Source organism: Dysidea avara, chromosome 10 (assembly GCF_963678975.1).
Source record: "Dysidea avara chromosome 10, odDysAvar1.4, whole genome shotgun sequence".
In the NCBI taxonomy this organism is placed as follows: domain Eukaryota; kingdom Metazoa; phylum Porifera; class Demospongiae; order Dictyoceratida; family Dysideidae; genus Dysidea; species Dysidea avara.
The window spans coordinates 14,041,760-14,059,196 of NC_089281.1; the positions used below are offsets into that span (position 1 = coordinate 14,041,760).

General features: G+C 37.2%; 2 protein-coding genes across 2 annotated transcripts; one reads left to right on the top strand and one right to left on the bottom strand.

Annotated features, from left to right (window-relative positions):
- Positions 1-1,841: 1,841 nt before the first annotated feature.
- On the bottom strand, positions 1,842-6,048 carry LOC136268381 (acid phosphatase type 7-like). The gene is made up of 12 exons (XM_066063702.1): positions 5,758-6,048; positions 4,291-4,491; positions 4,057-4,239; positions 3,979-4,004; positions 3,827-3,924; positions 3,708-3,770; positions 2,844-2,958; positions 2,665-2,769; positions 2,545-2,611; positions 2,359-2,498; positions 2,168-2,305; positions 1,842-2,114 (listed from the first exon to the last, which is right to left on the bottom strand). Exons 1-12 carry the CDS (start codon positions 5,909-5,911, stop codon positions 2,049-2,051), a joined length of 1,356 nt encoding a protein of 451 aa, XP_065919774.1. The 5' UTR covers positions 5,912-6,048; the 3' UTR covers positions 1,842-2,048.
- On the top strand, positions 6,040-14,373 carry LOC136268382 (UBX domain-containing protein 1-A-like). The gene is made up of 10 exons (XM_066063703.1): positions 6,040-6,356; positions 6,414-6,632; positions 10,241-10,277; positions 10,327-10,421; positions 10,467-10,521; positions 11,191-11,255; positions 12,089-12,160; positions 12,211-12,367; positions 14,011-14,191; positions 14,258-14,373. The coding sequence occupies exons 1-10, from the start codon at positions 6,304-6,306 to the stop codon at positions 14,299-14,301; spliced, it is 978 nt and encodes a 325-aa protein (XP_065919775.1). The 5' UTR covers positions 6,040-6,303; the 3' UTR covers positions 14,302-14,373.
- The last annotated feature ends 3,064 nt before the right edge of the window (positions 14,374-17,437 follow it).

The following is a 17,437-nucleotide window of genomic DNA, read 5'->3' on the forward strand; positions in this document are numbered from 1 at the left end:
CACTATCTAGTATACACATATTGTGAAAAACTACATTTAGTGTGCACAACAAACTATTAATTATGATTTATGACCTCATAATATTTAATAGAACACTAAAAAATATAGTTAGCAAGACAAGACAGTAATATAATATGCAACATGCAAGACAATTAAATATAATATGTAATATAATATCTTTCAGTTAGGGGAGACCCATCTATTCAACACATTAGTAGCCAGACTGTCCAGCAACCCAATTGTGTAGTGTAAAGTGTAGTACTCTGTAAGGTTTGTACATATACATAAAAACAGCTTGAAATTTTAGCAGTGTCTAAGAAGTTTATCATTGTATCTTTAATGTATTGTCAATATGCAAGATAATTAAGACAGAAATATTATATGTAATATGCAAGGCAAGACATTGTACAGCCTGAGAATGTGGTGGTTAAAGTAATGATCATACAGCTAATCACCTAGTAATTGATTGATTAATTTTGAGCAACTTTACGAATGGATACACTATTGTGCATGTCAGAATTAAAAGTGATACTGTATTTTTAGCATTGACCTTTAATTTTGTGTGAAATTTCAGATGCTATATAATAAACGGTATATGGTAGTAGAAATGGAGACCTATAGCTTTTTAAATAGAGAATATTTTTAATCATCAACCTTCTAACCACTGTTGGCCCGGGTTGTGCAGTTAGGGCATATTGACTAGATCCCAGGTGATGTCAATAAATATTCTAATAGAGCAGTCACAGTGCTTCTCCATCTGTGAATAGAGCAGTCACAGTGCTTCTCCATCTGTAAAGGTAGTTTCAAAAAGGAAAAAAAAAAAAAAAAAATATATATATATAGTAACTACCTCGAGCTCTCTCTATATATAGTGGTGTATATCCACCAGATGTACTTATAGCCAGATTTCATTCTAAGCGGGCCTTCTGCCAACTATTAAACAAACTAAATAGCTAACTGCCTGAAAAGTTAGCTACTTCTAGCTTTAGTGATCATGTGTAGTACCTGTGAAACTGTTACAGATTTAATACTAAAACTTTAAATTCACATGCATGCACTCAAAGAATTATCTCTGCATGGGCCCTCTGTTCACTTAAATTTGTTAGCTAGCTATATAGTAGCTGTTGTATGGCAAGAGAGAGAAAATATAATTTTATAACTATAGCTATAATTTAAAGGCACCTAAGGGATTCAAACAATTTTATAGACTCATGAGGATTATAAAAACAACTCTATATATGTACCAATGTATACAAAACATAAACACCAGCTTATAATTTTGAGTACCATATATAGATATGATCAAGAACATTGTCTGCTGTCTGTAGCAGACAGTTATCTTTTGAATGAAATCATTGATGTCAACATATCATGTCCAAGAAGCTAGCCAAGTGCATGTCAACACAATAGGCCTTCACATGCAGGCCATGCATGTCCCATTTGAAATTGTTATTAATAACTCACAATTCACTATGTGTATACAGAATTGAGGCTTGTAAAATGATATAGTTTATTGGACTCACGAATCCATACATCTCCTATTACAATAACCATGACTGGACTGTATGATGTATGCTATTGCTGACTGTGATTGTATGGCTGTAATCCATAACTACCTCTATTCTATAAGCTTGTGTTATTGTAGACGAGTCATGCATGAAAGACCCATTTACTACGAATAAGTACAGTGTTGTAACTGGTCTCATTGGTCTACTACAAAGATTACAGTATAAATCTTCAACTAATAAAACCAGTAATTTTTATCAAATATTGTTGCCAGAAATTTGAGTTTAATCTTTGCTTAAATATCTTGTTATTGTTTAATTTTAAAACTAAACAGTACATTACATAAATATAAGTGAATCAATTACAGTAGTTAAAAATTAGCTGCTGTACATGATGAAGCTAACCAGTATAATAATCGCACAGTTAAAAAAAAAAAAAGCTACAGTGAAGTATATAGTACAATAAATAATTATATAATAAAATATATACATTTTTATATACATATATAGTTAAATACTTTTTAAAACTGTTGGTGATTTTACTTATTGAAGCCAACTTGGATATCCCTTAGTCCGTTTTATGTAAATTTCATCAACAATTTTACCATTCTACAGAAGATACATTTCCTGTTATTGCATCAAGTACATTCTAAACTGCTCACCTGATCATCAGAGATTTGTTGCCATTTAATGTGAGTAGAGTTTATCACCGTCAAGTGAGAGTAACCGTAATCTAGGTAACGAGCAGCATCCCAGGGCATAGGATCATCAGTAAACTTGACATGTCTCTCTTTACAACCCTATAGAGAATTGTATTGTCGTATTGAAATTGCAATGTGACTGTGTGACTTACAGCAGATCCAGTAATGACATGTACTGGTGCTTTAGGGTCCACATAAGGTTCACTGTCAGATCCATTGTACACTGTCCTGTTGTAGACTGGCCACATTCGTTGGTACTCATGTTCATGTGCCCACAACTCAATATCAACTCCTACAAGTGTGGATTGTATTACTATAGATGTACTAGTAAGCAATACCATAGTCATAGAAAAGAGGCTCCAATGCAAATGCCTTAGATGATGCCTGTGTATATCCTGTCCGTATCTGTACAAACCAAAGTTAATAATTTTAGCACCATGTGTCTATATCTTTCTCACCATGCTATCCCTGCTATTACAGTCATGTCTGTCTTTAGTGGAGCAATACATTGGCCGATGACCAGCAGTAATGACCCATGGTCTGTTCTTCCTAGAGTTGACTTCCTACATTTAATAGCACATACATGGCATAGACTCCTTTGAAATGGTATACTTAGCATCCTAGAATGTAGTATTACCTTCAAATCTTGTTCCAGCCACTTGTATTGCTGCTCTATCAACTCCACACCATATTTAGGGAAAAAATATACTTCAGTAGAGAAGACAATAAAGTGAGCATGACCAACATCCCAGCTAAAAAACAATAGTCACATTGTCTCAACTCAATAGTTCACCAGTAGAGTCTGAAATATTAGCTAACAATCTATAAATTGAGCTCTTACATACTATTGTACATACTGAGTAGGATTAAGTAACAGTAATACTATAACTACTGTATACAGTAGATGTACTTGTACACAGAGGAGGTTTACATGATCAAAAATCTTGCAACCTCAGTATATACACTTGTTTACTGCCAATAGATTCATGCCACCTGTGTCCCAAGCCTGGCAGACCACACAGCACAATACTTGGCTTTGCTGCTAAGAAGGAAACTTCATGAATGTGACAAAAGGGGATTTCTATAGATATGAGCATTTGCACCATGTTTGGATATGGCAATATGTGTGTGGTCAACTCCTTTTGGTACTTGTACAAGTACCATATGTGTACCATATGTGTGACATATTATGGTGAGTAGGATGCTGTGTACTAAATGCTCACATGCACACCACAAACATATATTCATTGTTATGTAGTTAGCTCATTATTACTTGTGGTTTACCAAATACGGTCAAAAATCCAATTATTGTTTACTATTTGTGCTTGTTGTGTGGCATGACTGTCACACCATGTACATGCACTTGTACTATTTTCAAACAGTGACAACTGCATATGTTAGGATATATATGGAATAGGAGAACACCACACATATTGAATATTTGTATTGTCTAAAGTGTACTACTCAGACACAATTCTAGCTGTACTGTGAATAAGCTTACCTGTAATAATAGTTAGAGTGGCCACCTGGCATCTTAAATCTGTTGATGTAGTGAGAGAAATTGCTGCAGAAGAGCAAGTGAAAAATAATATACTATAAGTGACAGGGACATAAACTTACTAAACCGCTTCATGGTTCCCAGGAGCAGTCATGTACGGTACTTTTGTTGCTATGTCTTGTATACTGTTCATGAATTCATCTCCAACAAGTCCGTCAACCTTTTAGGTAGCCACATACAAATGTACACCAACACTGTCCATATATTGACTTACAGATGCTAAGTCATATGCATAATCACCTGCAAATAATCAGTATAAATGTGTACACTTAATAAAAACTTGGAAACTTACCAATGTGGAGGATAGCATCAAAGTGTCCAGCGTTTGTTTCATCTATCAATCTGGATAGTGACTGAGCATTGGTGGATCCCATGTCACCATAAATAGCTAATCGAGGACTCCAGTCGGTTCCATTATTAAGTGTTGTCATAGTGAAGGTGTCACTCCACTTATCAGAACAACCAACTTTGTAATCTGATGTGTCATAACATATCATACTATACAACCAGTTAGTATATCACCTACCATATTGAGTTGCTGGTTCGAGGCCAGTTAGAGTGACAGTGTGCATGTATCTTACAACATGACGACCACCACCATCCACAAACTTTACCATTTTACCGGTAACATTGTTAGTGAGGTCAACGCCATATTCATTATACTGAACTGCACTTTGATCGGTGGGATGAAATGTCGTCCACATTACCACCATCTCTGTTGGGTCCCCTACAGATGTCATACGTCATAAAAGCTTTTAGCCACAATTCATGGGCACATGCCTACCAGTTAATTAGAAAAAAAATTTCAGCTATATGTCAGGAAGGTGTATGATACATAGCATGTCATGATTTTTTTATTTATTTATTCACAATGATTGACTATAGCCTTATGGTTGCATAACAAAATTGTCATGGCTTTTAAGTTCAGCAAATTGAAGAGGCAAAGTCATTTGTCAATTAGCTATATTATATTATCTACTTGACATATTGATTTTTCAAACTTCGGTACCTTTGTTGCATAAATCCGTACAAATAAGCCAGCTATAAGTTATCACTGGCTAAGTGATACTTGTTTACTAATTCCACTTCATTATTGTTCTTTGGGTAGACATAGCTTCCCATGCAAAGTTATGTCTCAAGGGAAGCTGCACAAGTCTAGTTTGACCTTCCCTGCTGGGCTACAGATAGTGCTGCAATTGAAGAGTGCTACAGTATCAGAATTCTGCAGCTATTGTAGCAGCTAGTGCTTTTCCTATGCACCTTTCTTAACTTCCTTTACCTTTCACAGTGGTTCACATGACTTGACTGGTTTCCCTTTGGGCCAGCTATGAAGATGGGTTGGTTGGTATTGTGCCTTTGTTATCTTATCTCGGAATGCAGGCAGGAAAATCTGCTTTTATTGTGTGCAGATTCCACTCACCACTGCAGCAGGTACTAAGAACACAGCTCATACGTTCAAATTGATGGCGTGGTTTCACTCCACCTACTGCAGGTAGTACTATCGAGCACCCTGATTACTCCATTTTACATAAGCCCTTATTAGTACTTGGACAAGTGCTTACAAGTAATTAATGGTCCTAATGGATCCCCCCCCCCCCCACACACACACACACACACACACTATATTTGAGTTACACATACACATTCTCCATAATATGCAGTTTGGTCACATAACAGGGAAATCAATTATCATTCAACCCGCTAAATGGCAAACTTTCCACCAGCTAATTAACCACTTTAGCAGTCCGGGTGTATCGTTCATCCTTAACCCTCGCCAAATTCAACTGGGTTACGTCGTGCGGGGTGGCCCACATCTTTCCCCCACTGTCACAGGTACCTTTTACACATCCATTTAGTGACTACATCACCATGTAATCACACAAAGTAACACACACTGTACTTCAAGTAGCAGTTAGCCGGACGGAACCAGACTCAGTTGAGTCTTCGTCCGGAACAGCTTGCTAGCTACTAGTACACACGCCACTCAACTTACCAGTAGAGGAAAGGTGTACTTGTTCTGGAACAATGCCGCCTAGTATCCTCAGATGAGCACCTTGGATGCCTTGTATAATTACAACAAAATATCCTGCAATTGCCGTCATAAATAGAACGAAAGTTAGTGTTACAGCAGTCAGCTTTGCTATCATCTTTATCACAGTATAATTTAACGATTTAAAGAAAAATAAAGCATTTTGTCAAATAGAGCCATTCAACACTTTCCTTGCAATTATGTGCAAACAGCGCACGGCGCATCTCACCATAGATACTTAGGTGTTACTCATGTGATGGATACGTAATGACACGAGAGTTTCACGTGCTTTCTGGATACAAATTCATGGTGTAAAAATCAAACATAAGCCAAATCCAATAAGTTACCATGAGCCATCCTAACGAACCATCGTTAAAGGTCTGGTTTTGAGATATCCGTATCGAGCTATCACTGATTAAAAAGGCGTGGCTACAATTTGTATTCTAACACATTCGGCACGAACGACTGAAAACGAAGTTATAAAAATTGTCAACTTTACTCATCTTCACCATGTCTGATATGTTGAGTTCATTAGTAGATATGGGATTTCCCTCTAACAGAGCGTGAGTGTGATTTTGAATTTTGTACAAAAATGGGCGTTATAAAGATTTCTTCTTTAGGGAGAAAGCTTTAGCAAAGACTAACCACCAGAGTGTTCAACAGGCAATGGACTGGTTGTTAGCTCACCAAGATGATCCAGACATTGACGAACCTTATGTGGCACCTCAGGGTCATGTGCTGAGCGAGTCCAGTACTGAATCGCCATCGCAAGGAGACAATGGAACAGGGGCCAGTGGAAGTGACACACCACTACAGGCCAAGTCACTGAAGTGTGACGAGTGAGTCTGATGTTTAGAGTTTGTAATATTGTGCACCTATTAATGTACGTCATTCCACAGTAATGTGACGTAGTTTAGACCACATTAATTATTGGTTTCTCATCCACATAAATGCAGTATTTTTTTAAAAACCAGGCATTCGCCTATAACCAGCTGCGGGCATGCCTGGTTTTCTGAAACCGTTTCTGAAAAAATCTGTATGTATGTTTCTATGCCCGCACTTGTGTGGCAATGTTAAAAGCAGCCAGTGTGAATGCTGTTGACACTGTAGCAATGAAAACTTGTGATATAATTGCAAAATGTGTATGAAAATATATAATCAAAACAAATTTACTAATTAAGTAATGCCTTGTACTTTTAAAAGTATTACATCTCTATTAATTTAAAGCTTAGCTATAGGGATATATTATAGTATTAACACTTAAACCCGCCGGTCCCTTGTGGGGTAGTACTCCCATCTCTGGCTCGATTAGTTAGGTTTCACGGTATTGTATCTTTGACTTTAAAGCCCTTGCTTATTTGTATGGGAATCTAACTGGCATGAAAGTGGTATTTAATTCATCTCTTGTGTGGTAGAAGTGCTTTAGTGGTATTACGAGTTGTAATGTGTGGATGAAGTCAGTATGACAGTGATAAAAGTTAAACTGTACATTCTAGGGATAGAGAGACCAGCAGTTGTATGAGTTCTGCCTTCGGCAACTCATAAACTCTTGGTTATACCCTAAGCAGTACCCAATTGTAAACCGGAGAATGTTGGTCACATGCTATAATCCCTATGCACAACCAAGCATGCCTCCCAGTATATTGATCTTAGCTAGGAAATTTGATCTTAGCTAGGAAATTTGATCTTAGCTAGGAAATGGGACACGTATGGCATGGATATAATATTTACATCTCATGCATTAGAGATGAATTATGTTTGAGCTCACAAGATGGGTGATGGTGCACAATCAACCTTCTCTCTGATCATGAACTACAAACATGTTTACACCTTAACAAGAGTTAATAATAATTAACTCTTGACTTTAAGGAATGCATGTTTACCCAAAATGGTTATAAACTGTTTAATGTAAACAGGCTTGCCTAAACAAGCTTGCCTAACAAGCTTGCCTATAGGCTACCTCCAAAACCACATGTGAAGGTGGGAGTACCAATGAACAAAGTACCAATGAACAATGGTGTCTAGCTCATAGTTGGGTGTATTCACAATTAGGGGGGGGGGTATGAAAACTGATAGTTGTTTTCTCCAGGAGTATTTGTATGCTTTTGAATGATTTATCCTCTCATGGGTCCCTAGAGAGTGTGGTTAAACCCTTTGTTGTCTTTACTAATACCAAAGGAGTACCAGATCTCAGTTGTTGTGGTTCCTGTGGCACATGCCTAGACACTGCTAGATTTAGTATGAAAATAAATTGGCTCTGCGTGATTATGGACTTTGCATGATTATGGGCTTTGCGTGATTATGGACGTGATTAGAGAATCCATAATTCATGTACTGATGGTATGAATTTACCATGAATGTTGACTGAACATTCATACCAATTCATAAAAAAGGAGTAGTGTAGAGTTGGCTGCTTGTTTGTTGCTGGAGGATGAAGTCACTACTGGATTCGGATCTTTTTGAATTCAACAAGTGAAGATTTGACTCCCTATATTTACAGGCTAGCTTTCCAGAGGAGGATAGAAGCAGTTTAAGTGCTATCAAAACAATCAATTTCAGGATGAAGTAAACTGTGTGGACGATGCAATGAAAGTGTGGCATCATTGTTTTGTTTACTTGGCTAGTGCTAGAATCGCTATATGCTAAATGTTTCATCAGTTTTGGAAAACAAAAGACAGAAAAAAATGTATATCATCTTAATCCTTACACGAGCACAATTGAGCCAGGTTTTGTATTGCAACTATTGTGAATTCCAAGCAAAGCTTTGCAATTAATATTTTGTACCAGGCTTTCACTTATAGTGAGAGCCATTTTCTTTGGTGGTTTACTGACATGGGCTTTTATTGGGGTGATCCTGAGCGAGCCCCACACTAGCAAGCATCTCGAAAAATGTTGTATTTACGTTCGACCTTGTCACAGATTTTGGGCACTAACCAGAGTCTCGTAAATCATTCCTTATTTGGCCATATGTACGTTTGACAGTGTCATGGATTTCGGGCACTAGCGAAAGTTTTTAAAATCTTTCCATGTTTGGTCGTACAAACGTACGTTCGACACTGTCACAGAATTCACAACACTAGCTAGAATCTTGTAAATCATTTCATATTCTTCATTTTTTGTGCATGTCCAAATGGACAACACAGATGATAGAGCTGAATTGCTCAGGAAACTGTATAGATTGCGAATGGATAGAAAAACACCAGAAAAAGCGGAATCAAAAAGAGCAAGAAAAAGGGAACATGACAGATGTAACAAATAGAAATGCCAGAAACCTCAATTAAATACAACAAATCCATATATCTATGAAATTCTATCATTTTAGCAATGACACTTGGTTGATTAAACTGTGGAAACCGTGTGGTGTTGGTGGCAGTGACACTGGTGTAACGATCTGTTTGAGTAGCGTCTAGTTGGGGATTAGCATTGTAAACTGTTCTTCACTATTGTAAGATGAATTGATGTTGTTCTGTAAGTAGGTGATCTCTCCTGTGCCTGTCGTCTCGCAGCTAATGTGAAGTGTACCAGAAGTAGTTAGCTACATATTTTGCCCTAGCAAATTTTCAATTTTGCGTAATCTTGCTCAAATCTGCTCTTTCTTCTCCACCTGAGAAATACCAAAGCATAAATAGTATACCTCTAAGCTAATTATTATCTTCACCCATACACATATATGCAACTGAAGTTGCTCAGGTACGTCCCACAATGTTGTTAACATCTATTTAGTAGATAGATTAGTGAGTAGATAGGATGGACCACAAAAGATATCAACAATTTTCTTGTACTATATGTTCCATTTGTGAAAACTTGGTTTCATCGCAATTCCCATACTAGATACAAGGTAGCCAGACTGCTATTTCAGAATATGTGATTATAATTCTAATTGATAAGCACTGTGTGGAGTAAAGGCAGTCTGGCCACAGAAGACTTGGGTACTGAATATTGTATTACACCATGAATAAATGTAGCATTAGTTGTGTATAGCCATAGAGATTTGAAAGTTACAGTGCTTTGTTTACAGCTATGCAGAAAATCAATATATTTGTTATACTGACATTTGTGTATTCAATAAACTTTTTTTCATGCTTTTAATGGACAGGACATTCAATAGTGTTAATACATACAAAGTTCATTGTAAAGATTTCCTTTTCACATTGGCCTGCAGTGATGTATCGATTTCAAGATATGCACAGAGCACAAGCAGTGAAACTTGTTGCCTGACCTTTATACCATTTGACCTTATTTGGCAAGTGGCTAATTGCTTTGTACTCAAACAACATAACTAATGTGGCATTGTGAAGAGTTGGCTCATTTACACATTGACCATATTAAGTCATTGTGTATACAATGGGTACTTTTATTTAAAGTAAGGACCTGGTGTTATTGTGTTGCAATTAGATGTATTAGAAATCTTAACCAACCTATAACCCCAAATGCATTGTTCTTATAGTTGTGGGAAAATCCTGAAAGATGAGCTTGCTGCTCAGGTAAAATTATAAAAGTACCATACCCATCACTTGTTGCTATGGCAATTAGGCACATGCTGCAAGGACTAAGCACCAAAACTTTTCAGAGTCAGCAGATGAGGTGAAGCCATTAACAGAGGAAGAAAAAAAGGCCCAACTTGCTAAGTGAGTGCAGTTATTGATGGGTACAAGGTTGTTTATTTGTTTCAGGTTGGAGGAGAAGATGAAGGCAAAAAGAGCAGAAAAAGAGGAACAGGAGAAAAAGGTGTGTAATGTGTGTGTTGTTTGTGTGTGCGTGCGTGCGTGCGTGCGTGCATGTGTGCATACATTAGTATGTAGCAATGTCTATATTGATGATTATGATATCACATTTTTGACGTTACATATATTGTCCATTCATTCCTAAGGTTACAGCACTCCATTTCTGAAGTCTTAAGCAATTTACAATATCTTTAGTCAGGGAACAAGTTGATAAAAGTTCTAATATTGGATTTTGGTAGTGTGCACTTAAGCTAACAAACCAATAGCAAATGTACACTTGTCTTAATTTGTGTTCTAAGTTATTGTATGGAACTTTTTAGACTTTGATTTGACTTATTGTTTAAACTCAGCTAGAGCTGTTCTTCTCTGAATAGTAGTTGACATTACAGTCTTGTAGTATGTAAACATGTAATGATATGATATTAAAAGTAAAAGAGTTCAGATGTCCATAAACATGTAACTACGTGTGTCTGTAATGACCCAGTACTGATAAATAAACACAAAGATAGCTAATCTTGTGTATCTTTGTTGAATTGTGTGTGTGTGTGTGTGTGTGTTGTGTGTGTGTGTGTGTGTGTGTGTGTGTGCATGTTTGTGAACTTTGTGTCCTGTAAAGCCAGTGTATAGTGTGGTACAACACAGAAGAGTGTGGATGTTTAATTGTCTCAACCAGGAACAAATAGATCGAGAGAAGTTGAGGAGAAAACAAGGACAGGAGCTTACTCAGATCAAACAAGAGTCAGTCTCAGTGAGTGTGTTGTACTACTCACCAAATTATCTCCTAGTTAATAGAATTATTGATTGTTGTCATGAGCTTTTCCCAGAGGAGATTTCATGCAGTAGATCATTTCCTTATAAAGAATTCATACCTTTTCAACCATAAGTGTTAACCATAATGTGTACTGAGGGTCTGTAGTATTGTCACCACTAGAACACCAGCAGCCCTTAAGACTCCAGAGTATTGAGAGTATAGAAGGGTCCATACCCATGCTATACAGAGTCTTGAGTCATGGTTATATAGCTGTAGTCATATCAACAACCATGACGAAACTGAATTTTATGTTAAATGTTATTTATACATGCACGTGCATAAATAATCAACACTGCAGTGGTACCATGTGCTTTGACTTATCAGGACCCAGGACAGGATTCTCTGGAGACTGACTCTGTGTGTGTGTGTGTGTGTGTGTGCGTGTGTGTGTGTGTGTGTGTGTGTGTGTGTGTGTGTGTGTGTGTGTGTGTGTGTGTGTGTGTGTGTGTGTTATGGTGTGTGCATGTATGCGGTACCTTGGCCATAGGATGTTGGTCACTCATCAATATCCATCTCATGATCCCAAAGAAATGTGGCAGTACCAAATACGGTATTCTAAAGAATATAATGTGTATCCGTGCCATATGCACTCTGAGGCTCTGACCATTGATGATAGTGCAATGCATTACTTTACGGTGTAACTTAAGCAAACCTTACACCTGGTACCATGCTTGGTTGTGTAATCACACACCATGAGTGTTATGACCAACCTCTTCTACTGTATGGTATATTGTATTATTATTTACATGCTCTGCTGTAGTATGGCCATGAGGGAAGCTAAGAAACTTGCTGAAGAGCGGAAAAGAGAAAGGATAGAAGAAAAACGAGCAAGGTAAACTATATCATTGCCACTAACCACTCCAACTAGAGTTCATTAATTAGAGAGAGAGTCAAAGAACAGATTGCTAAGGACAAGGCAGATAGAGAAGCTGCCTTGAAGAAGGAGAAAGCATCGACAACAGCACCAACAGCTGCAGCGACACAGCCAGCCACTGCACAGCCAACAGTTAAGAAGGAATATGACACTTGTAGACTACAGGTCAGCTCTTATGTACTAGTTGTATCAAAGTTCTTTTCACTAAAACAATTTGATTTTGTGGTACTTTTAAAAACTGGCCATCAAGCCTTGTACTAATTGTTTATTAATGGGTAATTCATTTATTTGATATTTGTAATGTAATTGTTTTAATGGTTACCATGGCATCAACCAAACACATGGATGAATCCCTATCTAGCTTGTACTTATTTCTTGTGTATAAATCCTTTAGTGGTGATGTTGTGAATGCTATGTGCACTGACTAATTAATTGTCTACATTGTTTGATGTGTCCACCTAGAAACAAAGCAGGCAGTTCCCAGGGGGTCGAAACTGTGTGCTTGTTAAACCAGATATATGGTTACTATGGTTTCCTGAAATCACTTGCTTGGGAAACAGTATTGAATTAAAACAGTAATTGCCTGTGCCTTTCTTCATCCACATAATCATGTTATGTGAAGAATGAAGGTTGCATATACATAAAATGTCTAAGAAGATATGCACTAAACTTTCTTGTAAAGCATTGTCATTGAAAGGTGGTATGGGCAAACTTTTGCAGTTTATAAAACAGTCGTGGTTTTGTCATATTACCTGAGCATTGAAAGCATCTATATAGGGAAATGGTGCTACTCAAGAATTGATGTTTTCCCATGAAAATAGGCCACTTATACAGTTGTACCGTAGAGCTGGGCGGTATGAGATTTGTCAAAGCCAGTGTGGTATTATAGAAAATATCACAGTACAAATACATACCATGGTATGGATTGTATTTTTATATATCAAATGAACATTCTTTTGGAAAGTGTGATAGACAGTTGATGAAACATGCTAAAAGACAATTGGAAGGTTATCTTTCACGTTGGTAAAGTATGTTCACATTGGTAAAAGCAGGAAATAACAAAGTGATGTTATAAATCAGCTGTCATCTAACTCTAGATGGTATGGTGGTATTTTCTACTGTAACTTCGTCTGGAATGGTAACGGTATCATTAAAATACCTTCTCCTACATACATACCAGTATATCTTCCAGCTCTATTGTCCGTCCCTATACTACACTACATTCACAGAACCTAATATCTATTACCCATAAAGACCTTGAGAATGAACCTGTACCGTGTAGGGGAAAAGTTTCAATGGACATAACATTTGCAGTGGGGGCAATCAAATTTGCAGTTAAACTTTTGCGGTAGAGCAAACTATAGTGGTGCCTGCTGAGGTGCTTGGTGTATGCATGAGTACCAGTAACTGGTGTTTAGCAAGAGTGGTGGACCTCTCTTAGCTTTGTGATTGATTGACTGACTAGTGTGTAAATTTGCACAGTAGATACAACGTATGAAAAAGTTAACTGGGCAATAATGACTGAAAACTGTCAAATTACAGACTGGTATTGTTGATTAATAGAACAGTCACCGAGTTGTAATTTATATTAAGTGGAAACTGCATTTGTCCTCTATTCAAGCTCTAATAGTGCTTATCCACTAGACACCAGATCTCAACAAGACCTGAACTACAGGTGCAAAACTTGGATGTTTACGAATTCCCAGGTTATAGAATATTTTCCTGTAATGGTTTCTTACTGAATATTTGTGTTTACACCGGATATATTGTTATTATTATTATTAATTAGTACTAACTTTGTTCTGCAGATCAGATTATTTGGAGGTAGTGCAATCACGCACACATTCAAAGCTACGGACACTTTAGTTGACGTTAATCGTCACATTCTTATGAACCGGACTGATGATGGTAGCCCCTACTCCTTAGTAATGAACTTTCCTAAGAAAATATTCCAACCATCAGAAATGGATAAAACTCTGAAGGAGCTGGGTAAGAAGAGTGGTATGTATGTTATGTTGTTATCCTGTTTTTTTTTTTTGTTTTTTGTTTTTTTAGGGTTAGTTCCCTCTGCTGTTCTGATCTTGGGCAAGCCACAATAATTTACTCTATTCTATGTTATTGCAAAATTTTACATCTTACTGGTAGAGCTATCATAATTATATATAGCTGCAGCAAGTACATTTTGGTATCCTCACTGTTGTGTTGAGTTTTAAATCACCAGCTCAACTGGAGTTTGTTACCTGTTGTTGACTAACAAGTAGTCTACTGTTTGGGGAACCTATACTAAAACCAGTTGAGAATTGCTCAACCATACACACTATGTGTGTACACACAGACAGGCATGCACACAAAGAAACACTAGTGACACTGCACATGCACGCACTCAACCTTAGCCAAGGTAATCAATATACTTTAATAGAGCAGTCAAGGTGCTTCATAAAAATGTTTCTAAATAATCTTTTTGTGGTTGTACTTGTACCACTTTATACCTCTCAGTGTATATCTTGTGTGTACCAAACATTTTTCAAGCCACAGCATGTGACTTCTAGTTCATTTGTTATACTGTGACCAAAAACTGTGCTTTACTGCAAAATAAAATTAGTATTAAAGTTGAAATGCTATTTCTGGACACTGTAAACCAACACAAGTGCAGCTTCTGGCTCCACCTTCACACCAACAACTGTTGCACTTTGACATCTTGATTGTCCTTGTACTGTTTGATGCTAAAGCCATGAAGTAGATGAAACCTGGAACATGGCTTGTCTGGTTATCGAAGATGTTTCGTATGTGATGACTATATGGCATTTAGCTGCCTGATAACATTTACGTTTTAAATTCAACAACTGGTTAAAGGGTGCTTTGTACAGTTCATGTACGGCTCCCATGAAAGTACCATAACTCACAAATGGTTTTGGAAAATATACTGTACTTTATTACTGGATATAAGCTAACACTAGAACACATTTTAGTCCAAACCCAACTGCTATTTTGCTGTAGAATGCGAGTTATAATTTTCCCTTTAAACTAGAACTAGTCTTACAGTTTACACACTAGAGCCTTGATTCTTTCATGATACACTATACAAAACAGTACAAACTATTGTGTGTTTTTATTTTTGTCTTAGCTTCTCAATCATCAGATACTCAACTTCCGGTTTGACACTGCCACCAATCTTTCTTTTCACTTCCATGCTATTTGTCACCTGAAGTTGCTATCGAAAAACCACAAGCGCTTTTTTTTTAGCGGCAAAATTACTACTGTAACTCATCCAAAATTTCATGCCTTTTGGGTGAAAAATGACAGACTAGTTCTATTTTAAACATAAGGGTGTAGAATAGCAAGGGGTGTGCCTGTTTCCTAACGCACAGGTGCTAAAAATTCAGTGATAAGCCACAGACTAATGAACAACCATAATATTTCCATAAGATAACCTGTTTTGCCATGCAACTTGGGAAGCCTTACGCAAACATTCCTTTATTGGGAGTAAAAAAACTACAGCAGCAAAGGCACACATTACATACACATGCAGTACTAAACAAAAACAGTTATGACACCAGCGTAAAAGTTAAATAGCAAAGCTTAGAATCATTATTAAAGTTTGAGATATTAAAAGGAGATGTTTGGTAGCAATGTCCACCAATGAGTAGCCTGCCGATACAAGTTTTAAACCATGCCATCTAGTTACACAATGGATGTCATGTATAGTACTAGCTACCTGAAAGTAGGCCAGCTCTACTCAATAGTGACTAATTAGGTACATGCACTGTTAAAAATTTTTAATGTGGTACTATATAGAAATCATATAATATAGATATTCCATTTCAACCCTAATAATAAGGAGAAACCATTATCATTATGAAAATATGTACAACAAACAAAAGTGTGAGCATATGAATCTTCAGGCAACATGTGACCACCACAAATGGAACCAATGTGGACATGGCAAGGAAGAACAAAATACAAAAATATATTATAAGCTTAAACCTAATCAGTTAGTGTGCCACTCTTTACATTCCCTTGCTAGAAAAATTTGTCTAGACTGAAGCCATTATATGGCAGAGGCAGCATCATCTAGATATTTCTTGGTGGTAGACTTTGATGTACTCACTTCAAGGTGAACAAAATTTAATAAATTAAGCAGATTCTTGATTGTAGATAGCTGGTAGTGAGTGGCCCAGTACTCATAGCAAGAGTTCATAATATTTGTATGGGGAAGAGTGTCTAACTGCCAGTATGGCCTGTACAAACACACTGCTACAAGTTCACCTTTGATCATATGTACACCTCTAGCCTGATCCTACTGATGACAGAGAACTGTTGATAGGTGATGATTGGTGTTGATAAGGTCCCTTCTAAGAGAAGCCTGAGGTGTTACTTGCAGCAGTGCCTTTGCTGAAATTACTCCAGTTAGATACTCTCCCCCATACAAATATTATGAACTCTTGGCCTCATAGTAATTAGGGATGTTAAGGCGGTCAAATTCAGCCAGCAACTGAAGATACACAACTTTGTTTTGTTTCCTATTTCGAGCAGCCTGAATATGTTGAGCAGAGTCCAGAGGGCAAGTTATAATTCGATAGTTGGGCTCTGGTATATCTCAATGTCTGGACGGTAAGAAGTGATTAGAAGATCAGTTGGGATTGTTGTTTGGGGGGGCATTATCTGCAAATTAGCATACACTTTGACCATAGAGGATCTATGCTTTGACGAATGGAGAATCTGCAAAGACCCCAGTAAGTGTTGATTCCAGAATGGAAAGAACTTGATTATGCCTGTATGTAGTCTGGCGGCGCGGCGCCCGCCTCATTCACAAAGTTATGCGACGGGCGGGCGCCGCCAGACTAGTCTGTATATCGCTGTTGGTTTAATTTTCCTATTTTTTTTTTTTTTTTTTTTTTTTTTGAAACCATCAGAATAATGATGAAATGACAAAATTACATACAGAGCCTCGGACACATGCGACTACAAAGATAAGATCCGCGTAGGCATGGCAAGGATACATACAAAAATAATTAACTACAAAACTTAACTTAAAGTGTCCAGGTTGGATTACTACGTGCATAAAAGATTCTCTGAGAGGAAGTTATAGCCACAGCAGCTGCTCTATCAAGCAATGCTTTCGTCTTGGAAAAACTCAGATTTGAAACTCTTTTCATAGATGTTACTGTCTCTGTAAGGTAATGGCCAAGGCAACCAATTTCAACTGTGTGGTAATGACTAACAAAACCCAAGCGG

What these genes read in the sequence shown, in the direction of transcription:
- LOC136268381 (XM_066063702.1), bottom strand. Translation starts at nt 5,911, where the DNA reads ATGATAGCAAAGCTGACTGCTGTAACACTAACTTTCGTTCTATTTATG. An exon ending in CGAACCAGCAACTCAATATG is followed by an intron (nt 4,240 to 4,290) that starts GTAGGTGATATA and finishes ATGACACATCAG; the next exon opens with ATTACAAAGTTGGTTGTTCT. An exon ending in TGATGCTATCCTCCACATTG is followed by an intron (nt 4,005 to 4,056) that starts GTAAGTTTCCAA and finishes GATTATTTGCAG; the next exon opens with GTGATTATGCATATGACTTA.
- LOC136268382 (XM_066063703.1), top strand. Translation starts at nt 6,304, where the DNA reads ATGTCTGATATGTTGAGTTCATTAGTAGATATGGGATTTCCCTCTAAC. An exon ending in CTTACTCAGATCAAACAAGA is followed by an intron (nt 11,256 to 12,088) that starts GTCAGTCTCAGT and finishes GCTCTGCTGTAG; the next exon opens with TATGGCCATGAGGGAAGCTA. An exon ending in ATGACACTTGTAGACTACAG is followed by an intron (nt 12,368 to 14,010) that starts GTCAGCTCTTAT and finishes TTTGTTCTGCAG; the next exon opens with ATCAGATTATTTGGAGGTAG.